Genomic DNA, 10,191 nt, shown 5'->3' with positions numbered 1-10,191 from the left:
CACTGTATACAGCACATTAGCATGAAGCTAGTTGTGCTGATTTTGAGTCCTCTCATAATTACAAGCTGTCAGCCTTGTGTTCTGGTGTCCTCAGACACGACTGCTGGGCCTCAGAGGATGCACCACAGACGCCAGCTCAGCAGCTGAATGCAGTAACGGCAGCCGAGTGCAGTAACGGCAGCTCACCAGCCGAGTGCAGTAACAGCAGCTCAGCAGTCGAGTGCAGTAACGGCAGCTCAGCAGTCGAGTGCAGTAACGGCAGTTCAGGGATGGAGGGCAGTGGGAGGGGCATGAGGGAGTAGCACCACATGATTGGCCACCTTTAGGTCACATACCTTCTACTTAGAGAGAATGTATTCTGGGCATGTAAAAGAGGGACAATCTAAAGACCTATTTGTGTCCGCGCAGACCATCAAAGGCCCCTTGCCAGGGCTTTTACACAGACGTAAAAGTAAAAGTAACTTTGCATTAATGTTTGAAGGAAAGCAGCATTTTCATTCATTTCTATTTCCTCCAGGTGATCAGGTGATCTGTTTTCTCCAGGTGATCTGTTCCAGGTGATCTTTTTTCTCCAGGTGTCTTGTTGTCTCAGGGTGTTATACTCTTTTTTTACAATATGTCATGATGTGTTGGGCCAGTTGCACCCAAACGTCTGCAAACAATTAAATCTTAACCTTCTATTTAACTAATTAATTTTCACTATACAGTCACCGTTTATAAATTATTGGTTTTTGTTATAATGATGATTTTCGTTTAAACTATAACCATAACTACAGCCTTTCCACTATCATATTCCACATGTCAATCATTTAGATGGCTGATTCAAATTCAAAAACAGACATTTAAAATGAAAGTAAATAAAATAAACAAACAAACAAACAAATTAATAAATAAAACAGTTAATAAATAAATGAAATAGTTCTCAAGGCCGTTAACCACAATCCTGAAATGCTGACCAAACAGTAAAGGGCTGCGCGTCCATGTCACAGTGATTCCCTTTTCACCTCCTCAGTGCTCATCACGCGTCTCAGTGCTGTCACTCCACCCACGCGCCCATCACGCGGTTGTTGAGCCCCAGCCTGTTGATCTCTTGCAGCTGGATGCCCTGGGGAGGGGCTCGGGTGGCATAGCGTCCATTCTTCCACCCGCACATCACCGGTGGCGGCGGTGGCTGCTGTACGGGCGCAGGCGCTGGCGCCGAGTCCTCGTGCGACACCTTGTTGGGCGGCGGCATGACGAAGCGCAGGGGGTGCACGATCACGCCCAGTGTGGTGCAGGAGCGGCACGCCATGGCGGCCTGGAACCCGCGGCGGAAGTTCTCGTTGAAGAACCCGTAGATGATGGGGTTGATGCCGCTGTTGAAGAAGGCCAGCCAGTGCGCCACGGGGAAAAGGTAGTTGCTGAGGAAGTCGATCTGCTGCGGGTCCAAGTCCTGATAGTCCGCCAGCAGCCAGAGCGTCCACAGCGGTAGCCAGGACAGCATGAAGAGCAGCGCCACCACGATGAGCATCTTGATGACCTTGGCGCGGCGTTGCGAGCGCATGAGCCGCGTCTCGGCCAGGCCCGTCTGCCGCAGCTTGGTGGAGAGCTTGGCGGCGATGCAGCCGTACATGGCGCTGATGAGCAGCAGCGGCGCCAGGTACACGTGCACGAAGATGACGGTGGTGTAGACGCGGCGCATCTCCGGCCGCGGCCAGTCCTCGTAGCACACCAGCAGCGGGTAGGTGCGGTTGCCCTGCTCCACGTAGGCGTTGTCGTAGTGCTCCACGGTCAGCGTGGCGGCCGACGGGAAGATCACCGCGAAGGCCAGCAGCCAGATGAAGGATGGGATGTGTCTGAAACAGATACCGGTGAACCTAGAGAGGACATGGTTATGAAGGGGTACGATGGCCCGAACCTAGAGAGAAAACACATGGTTATGAAGGGGTACACGATACCGGTAAACCTGGAGAGAGAAAACACATGGTGAACCTGGAGAGAGAAAACACATGGTTATGAAGGGGTACACGATACAGGTGAACCTAGAGAGAAAACACATGGTTATGAAGGGGTACACGATACAGGTGAACCTGGAGAGAGAAAACACATGGTTATGAAGGGGTACACGATACAGGTGAACCTAGAGAGAAAACACATGGTTATGTAAGCTGACACCCATATGCAGATAATGGTTTTATACAGGTGAACCTAAAGAAAACCATGGTTATTAATTGAACCTGCATGGTTTGGCTGGCAGATAAGTTTATCCAAAGACCTTAATTTACAAGACCAAAGGATCAAAGGCAGATACACTTCCCACAACAGTGTGAAAAACAACCATAGCGAGAGATAGCTGCTAGCCTGTATAAAAGTTCAGATCATACAGATTTAAATGAATAAATTCACTGTGCATTAGGTTAGTTCATGTTAAGAACATGTAATAGATTCCTTTTTAAGAGAGAGGGAATCGGGTAAAAGCAAGTATTTTTCACTCTACTTCTCTTACTATCTTGTCTTTTTTAAATACACCGTCTTTATAATCAGCTGCCCAGTAGGCTGCCATTCCTAACTGTTGTGGACTTGTTTCATTCTTCACGCCCAAATCAGCAGCCCTATACTGGATATCTGGATCTAAACAGTGTTTCAGAATATCACACAGTGTGTCTCTGCTAGAGTTGTTTTTTGTAGCAGTGGGGGCAGGCCAGTCCTTTATTTGGTGACCAGAGGTGCAAATCATCTCCTTTGCTTTCTTTGGTTAGGCTATAGTCTGCAATTCACTTTAACTGTAGGGTATCACTGGAAGTGTATACTAAACGTTTACCGCCCCCCACCCCACACACACACACACACTGGTCATTTAACCTACCAGTCGGTAATTTTTGCCTGCATCAAATCGCGCATTCACATTGAGTGCGCATCTAACATGATTTCTAAGAGGCCTATAGACAGGCTAATTTCTGACATTACTACAGTAGACTATGAATGCATTTATTTATGTTCTAATACATGTGAAAGAAATGAATGACACCGGTACTACGCACAAATTCATCATTTAACTAAAAGGGGACTGGGAGAGTGGTCTCTGTCAAGTCTCACGTTCGCTATTGTTGCGAGAAAACATCGGCCTACTATAGGCCTATTGAAAATACTCTGAAGTTCCCTTTGAGTTGGATCTGCTATAGGCTTTTCTCCTTAATCGACCCTTAAACATTTCTACTTAAAAACTACTTAATTAAAGAAGGGTTTTAAGGTCAAAATTAAGGCATTTATAGGGGGTGAAATGAAGGGGTTATGTTTCGTAGTGTTTATATAAAAACAGTGTTTATGGAATACAATTCCACAGGTAGGCCTGATTGGTATTGCTGTTTACTGATAAACTGAAATGAGCACCAGTAAAGGACACGTATTAGCCTGATGCACCTGTACAATGCACCTGTCTTCATTCTGAAGCAGTGGTCACCTGTACAATGCACCTGTCCTCATTCTGAAGCAGTGGCCACCTGTACAATGCACCTATCCTCATTCTGAAGCAGTGGCCACCTGTACAATGCACCTATCCTCATTCTGAAGCAGTGGCCACCGGTACAATGCACCTGTCCTCATTCTGAAGCAGTGACCACCTGTACAATGCACCTGTCTTCATTCTGAAGCAGTGGCCACCGGTACAATGCACCTGTCCTCATTCTGAAGCAGTGGCCACCGGTACAATGCACCTGTCCTCATTCTGAAGCAGTGGCCAGTGGCCACCTGTACGATGCACCTGTCCTCATTCTGAAGCAGTGGCCACCGGTGGCCACCTGTACGATGCACCTGTCCTCATTCTGAAGCAGTGGCCAGTGGCCACCTGTACAATGCACCTGTCCTCATTCTGAAGCAGTGGCCACCTGTACAATGCACCTGTCCTCATTCTGAAGCAGTGGCCACCTGTACAATGCACCTGTCCTCATTCTGAAGTACAATGCACCAGTGGCCCAAAGCAGGGCCGGTGTACAATGCACCTGTCCTCATTCTGAAGCAGTGGAAGCACGATGCACCTGTGTAACATGCACCTGTCCTCATTCTGAAGGCCAGTGGCCACCTGTACGATGCACCTGTCCTCATTCTGAAGCAGTGGCCACCGGTACAAAATGAAGAGGAAACACTGCGGAAGAAAGTTAATGTTTTTAGAAGAAACTAGACTACAACATCACGGCGAAGCAGCACTTTGTAATGTTTACTGAGTGCAATCTTAGGTAATATCATGTATGAAAATTAGTATTGGCAGGGCAATCCCCCCACACACACACACACACACACACATATAAAGACAAAAATTGTTATGCTACAATAGCCCCACTTGCAGATGTAATCCCAAACTAAATTTAACTAGAATACATTCTGTATGTAATAGCCAACAGTCCATTGCGTAAAGTTAAGATCCGTTCATGTTACCGTCAGTTGCTGAGGAGTCATTTAATGCCATACCACTTAGCTTAACACTTCTCTTCAGCAAGGACGTGGTTGATAGCAGTAGATGGTAGGAACTGATTTTTTTTCCCCTCTCACATTTTTTTGACCCCCCTCCCCCCCTCTCTATAGTTGGCTCCATGGCAACAGTCTTAATGTATATACTCAAACTATCTTTGCCTTTAAAACAACCTGAAGGCCACATGCCTTCACAAAGATCACCTCTAGGTGGTGCTATGGTGACACATCTAGGGATCCCTACTGTCCAGAGAGCGCTGTCCTTGTAAGAGTCTTGTCCAGTCTTGTTCGGTCTTCCCTGCCTGTACTTTGATTTCTACATTCTTTTGTGTCCAATTTGTTCACCTATAGTGCCATGTGCTCCAAGCCCATAAGCAAACTGTTAAAGTCCTACAGTCAGTCTCACAGCAGGGACATGAAATCAACCCCCAGTTAATCTGACCATGTACACTCTTAAAACCAATGTGTTGTCCCTATCTGGACACAGAGATGTGTTAAAAACAATGCAAGTTGTGTCATTTTGAAAGTAAGTTGTCTTATTTTTAACACATATTGTGTAACAAATAACACAAACTGTGTTGGTCCTGTCTGGACACAAAGATGTGTTAAAAACAACGCAAGTTGTGTTGTTTTCAAAACACATTTGTTTTAAGAGTGTAGACCTTTTGGATGCAGGTGGTAATTCTAATTTAACTGGCTCTAACTTAACTTTTAACTCTAAAATTTAACTGGCTACATTTGTAACACTCCAAAACTGCAGATGCACTTCCCACAACAGCATAAACAACCACCACACTACTAAACAACTCAGAGTGCGCCATCGTCAGATAACAACCACCACAGTACTAAACAACTCAAAGGGCAATTGTTGGCCTAGTTAGGGAATCAGATTGATGAACGAAGAGTGGCCACTTCAATCCCCAAACTGCAGGAATAATGTGTGTGGGCAGTGATTGGCCAGAGCTCTCCACTTCCACCGCTGAGGTGAGGCACTGCTCTCCAGGCACCGTAGCAACAGCTCCCCACTGCTCCGAGTGTTTGTGAGTGCTCAAGGTGTTCACTGCTCTGTGTGTGTGTGTGTGTGTGTGTTCACTAACCACGGATGGGTCAAATGTAGAGGAAGGATTTTTCTCGGAATGAATAATAGTATATATATATCTATCCATTTATTGTTTAAAAGCAATACCACAATCAAAATGGTAAAGAAAGGTACTATACATGTAGCTCACCTTCACAGGGTCCTCATGCCAGCGGTGGCCATCAGTAGCTATGAGAGTCGACAGTCCAACAGCTCACATTTACATTTAGTCTGACATGGCTTTTATCAAAAGTGACTTTCTAATAAAGAGAACAATCAAGATACAGTGTGACCAGGACATGTTAGTGCAGCAATCAGGACTACTCGCATAAAATCAGGACTACTCGCATAGAATCAGGACATGCTAGTGCAGCAATCAGGACTACTCGCATAGAATCAGGACTACTCGCATAGAATCAGGACATGTTAGTGCAGCAATTAGGACTACTCGCATAGAATCAGGACATATTAGTGCAGCAATCAGGACTACTCGCATAAAATCAGGACTACTCGCATAGAATCGGGACTACTCGCATAGAATCAGGACATATTAGTGCAGCAATCAGGACTACTCGCATAAAATCAGGACTACTCGCATAGAATCGGGACTACTCGCATAGAATCAGGACATGTTAGTGCAGCTATCAGGACTACTCGCATAGAATCAGGACATGTTAGTGTCAGACACCCAAACAGGACGAGGACCACAAAAAGCGTCACGTTAGAAAGTTTATTTAAGGGTTGGGGTTACAGGGGTTCCGGGGAGTTCCAGAGTCTGCGTGTGTGTGTTCCCCCACAGCCGAGCAGCAATGGCAGGAGCTGGATGATCCGGGGAAGTCCTGGGGAAACACACACACAACAGCAATTGAAACAAAGCAGCAGTACAGTCAAGGGTTAGGCTGTTTTTTCGAGAAGAGAGACGGAAGGCAGGTCAAGATTACCGGGGCTGGAGATCAAAGAAGTAGTCGGCTGGTCTGGGTTCACAGGCAAAGAGTCAGAGTCGATTTTCCAAGACAGGCAGGTAACTGGTGCTGGGTTTGCAGGCGATCTGACAAGTGTGGACTGAAAAGCAAGGCTTTTACATACAGGGCATGATGAGTGGTGAATGCAGTGCAGCTGGTAGGTAAACGAGGGTGAGGCAGAGCAGAGCAGGAACAGGTGGAGGTCATCAGACTTCAATCAGCCGTGTTACCAGGCAGAGAGAGAGCTCATGACAGTTAGTGCAGCAATTAGGACTACTCGCATAGAATCAGGACATGTTAGTGCAGCAATCAGGACTACTCGCATAAAATCAGGACTACTCACATAGAATCAGGACATGTTAGTGCAGCAATCAGGACTACTCGCATAAAATCAGGACTACTCGCATAGAATCAGGACATGTTAGTGTAGCAATTAGGACTACTCGCATAGAATCAGGACATGTTAGTGCAGCAATCAGGACTACTCGCATAGAATCAGGACATGTTAGTGCAGCAATTAGGACTACTCGCATAGAATCAGGACTACTCCCATAGAATCAAGACATGTTAGTGCAGCTATCAGGACTACTCGCATAGAATCAGGACATGTTAGTGCAGCAATCAGGACTACTTGCATAGAATCAGGACATGTTAGTGCAGCAATCAGGACTACTCGCATAGAATCAGGACATGTTAGTGCAGCAATTAGGACTACTCGCATAAAATCAGGACTACTCGCAGAGAATCAGGACTACTCTCATAGAATCAGGACATGTTAGTGCAGCTATCAGGACTACTAAGCATAGAATCAGGACATGTTAGTGCAGCAATCAGGACTACTTCTCGCGATAGAATCAGGACATGTTAGTGCAGCAATCAGGACTACTCGCATAGAATCGAAGCACAGTTCTAGTAGAGTTAAGGGAAGCAAGAGTACAGTTCTAGTAGAGTTAAGGGAAGCAAGAGTACAGTTCTAGTAGAGTTAAGGGAAGCAGAAGAGGGAGAGTCTCGTGGGAAGTGCTAAATGAAGCTGTAGCGCATGTAGGCCCATCTGTGCAAGCCCGCATGTGATCATTGAAGCTACATAATGTATTTTGTCACGAATTATGACTTAAAACCCTTTCCTCTCAGAATTTGCATAACTGCATTTTAATGTTATTTGAGTCACATCTCTGGTATCAGGCAACATTTCACACATTCATTTGCACTTCAGAAAAACTGTGGCACCTTTAATTCCAAAATTAATTAAAACGCTTCCTAAAGGCTCCAATGCAACCTTTTTAAAGACTTTTTGGTGTTTTCATTAAAGGATTGTTCAATTAAAACAGACAGGCTGTGCACCCCTGAAGCATGGACATTACAAAAGTGGAGAGGTTTTGATCTATTTATCTTGTTAACACACAATGTCTGCATTTCATATGGACTGAAAAGTACATTACACAATGCATACCATAGCTATATGTATGCAAACAACAGCCTGCTCAAAATACCTTTAGAAAACATGGACCTGTGACATTAGATGCATGCATTTTGTAATAGGCTGCAGGTAGTGTTTCTGTTGTCAGTGTGCAGTGCTTGTCGTGCTGAGATAAAATAAAATAAATCAAACCTGTCTACTGCTATAGCCACCAACGTGAACACAGAGGCTGAGACAGACATCCCCTGAACCAGATTACTCATGGTGCACGTCATCTGGTCAAATGGCCAACCTGCGTGTGGAAACGGACACTTAAACAGCAGCTTTGTCAGGGCACCACGTCACAATACGGTTTTTTCCCTTACTTTTATCTTATTTGTTTCAGGCATTTCTAACATCTTTTAAGCATTTTTCATGTCTATTCATGTTAAGGACCTTGTATTACAGTTTGTATATGAAAGGCGCTTGATTGATGGATTTTACTCAAACTTAGTTCTCAAGGCGACAAATTGGTGACAGAGAAATTGGCCAAGTGCTCACCTGATATCAAGCTGTCAATCAATGTGGTAGGCACACAGAATACTCCTACGAGTAGATCGCTGATGGCCAAGTTTAAAATGAACAGGTTTGTCACGGAGCGCATGTTGCGGTTGCGCAGTACGACAAAGCAGACGAGTCCGTTGCCGCCAACACATAGAAGAAGCACAACAACGTAGGACAGAATGTAACTCATGGCCATAGCAGCTGAGTGTCGATAATATGGCATGATGGTGCGGTTCTCCATCCCTGTGTCTGTGGTATTATTGAACGCAGATCCATCAAGTAAGGCCATTTTCTCCACATAGACCCTTTAGAAAATAAACGGAATTAATTGTTACCATACCCATACTTATATGTTTTATTATTATTATTATTATTATTATTATTATTATTATTATTATTTGTTTTATCTACAAACCATACTCAACAAACATTACGTTCTCAGAGCAAAATTAAATTACTGAAACATATCTGACAGTGTTTTTATCCTGCCCAGAACCATTTTCTAAACAAACTCCAAAATGTAATAGCAGTCATCCAGGGGCAGACATCCCGGGTTTAGAAAGTAAAAATCCTGCCAAACATTTGATCTAACCATTTAGTAAACCAGCTCATCCTAATTAGCAGCCAGGTAGATCCGATTAGTGATATCACAAGTGCGCAGGTAGAAATAATATATGGCAGGACTTTTACTTTCTGGACCCGGGATGTCCGCCTGAAGTCGTCTGACCAGATCAATTGTATCTTACCTGTCTACGACGCCAACTCTATCTCAGAAATGCTGGTCACTAGCGCGAAACAGAGGCACTTGTGGCGCGTCCGCTTGTTGCGTGCATTTCTCTACATTTCCCACATGCATCACGGGCGATTAGTATGACCACAGGAGTTGCAAACTTAATGAGCCCTGGGAACTTCAACCGTGTGCTGCACTGTATCTGCAAATGCGCATGGGAAGAAATCCAGTGTTTTTCTCTAAGCCAAAAGAACAACCGTATTGAGTACTACGTTATTTATCTAGCATGCCAAATAGAGACGCTCATTCATTTCCTGTTTTCAAATCCAAACAAGTTTATCTAAATCCAGACTGGTGGAGCTAGAACAGGGAATGACGAGGTTGGAAATGATTCAGTTGTATGTATCCAAAATCAATGGTGAGCGTAGCACTGAACAGGACGCCGCCAGAGAGACTATGCGCTCTTGCTAAGATTCTCGTTTGCCACGAAGTGGCGGTAGCGCTCAAGAGGTGCAGTAGCCAGAGTTTGTCTGCGCTGTTCACTCTCTCTGTCACACTCAGTCATTCACTAACTCTCTCTTGCTCACTCCCTTTCACACACACACACACACACACACACACACACACACACACACTTATTCTGCCGCCTCCCTCCTCATTGTGTATGCTAGATTTGGAGAGAGGGAGTTACTAGCAGCAGCAGACCAGCTGGGCTCGTGTGATGGGACAGTGTTCAGTGGGACCAGGCTTCCTAAGTGCCCCACATCAGCCCTACTCCAAACGAACACCTTGACAGGCAGAGGGGGGAAGTCCTTTCTCTTTCTTCTGTCTCTTGTTTCCGCTCCAGTTTTGTGGTGCACATCCAAAGCTAGAAGCTGTGCTTGTGCTCCTGCACTTGCTGTGTTTGTTTTCATTTTCCGCTGTGGCAGACTGGAAGGATGCCGTTGTCTTGGCCGGACAGGGCTAGGTGTGTGCTGGACCTGTGCGTCCTGGTGGCTGTGCTGGCGACGGGCTGCTC

At 45.3% G+C, this 10,191-nt stretch overlaps 1 protein-coding gene and 1 pseudogene across 1 annotated transcript; one reads left to right on the top strand and one right to left on the bottom strand.

The window, feature by feature from the left end:
• Window positions 1–1,036: 1,036 nt before the first annotated feature.
• npffr1l1 (neuropeptide FF receptor 1 like 1) lies at window positions 1,037–9,708 on the bottom strand. The gene is made up of 5 exons (XM_048259553.1): window positions 9,190–9,708; window positions 8,441–8,748; window positions 8,093–8,192; window positions 1,913–1,945; window positions 1,037–1,856 (listed from the first exon to the last, which is right to left on the bottom strand). Exons 2-5 carry the CDS (start codon window positions 8,730–8,732, stop codon window positions 1,037–1,039), a joined length of 1,245 nt encoding a protein of 414 aa, XP_048115510.1. The 5' UTR covers window positions 8,733–8,748; window positions 9,190–9,708.
• A 161-nt stretch (window positions 9,709–9,869) lies between these two features.
• The window catches only part of LOC125304778, a 49,428-nt pseudogene continuing 49,106 nt past the window's right edge, over window positions 9,870–10,191 (top strand).

This window comes from Alosa alosa, chromosome 12 (assembly GCF_017589495.1).
Source record: "Alosa alosa isolate M-15738 ecotype Scorff River chromosome 12, AALO_Geno_1.1, whole genome shotgun sequence".
NCBI classification, from domain to species: Eukaryota; Metazoa; Chordata; class Actinopteri; order Clupeiformes; family Clupeidae; genus Alosa; species Alosa alosa.
The sequence above is the reverse complement of the archived record's forward strand: the minus strand, read 5'-3'. Positions and strand labels throughout refer to the sequence as shown.

Excerpts from the sequence above, each read along its gene's own strand:
- npffr1l1 (XM_048259553.1), bottom strand. The coding sequence starts at position 8,732 with ATGGCCTTACTTGATGGATCTGCGTTCAATAATACCACAGACACAGGG. Across the intron at positions 8,193-8,440 it reads GATTGACAGCTTGATATCAG|GTTGGCCATTTGACCAGATG; the intron begins GTGAGCACTTGG and ends TTCCACACGCAG. Across the intron at positions 1,857-1,912 it reads GTGTACCCCTTCATAACCAT|GTTCACCGGTATCTGTTTCA; the intron begins GTGTTTTCTCTC and ends TGTCCTCTCTAG.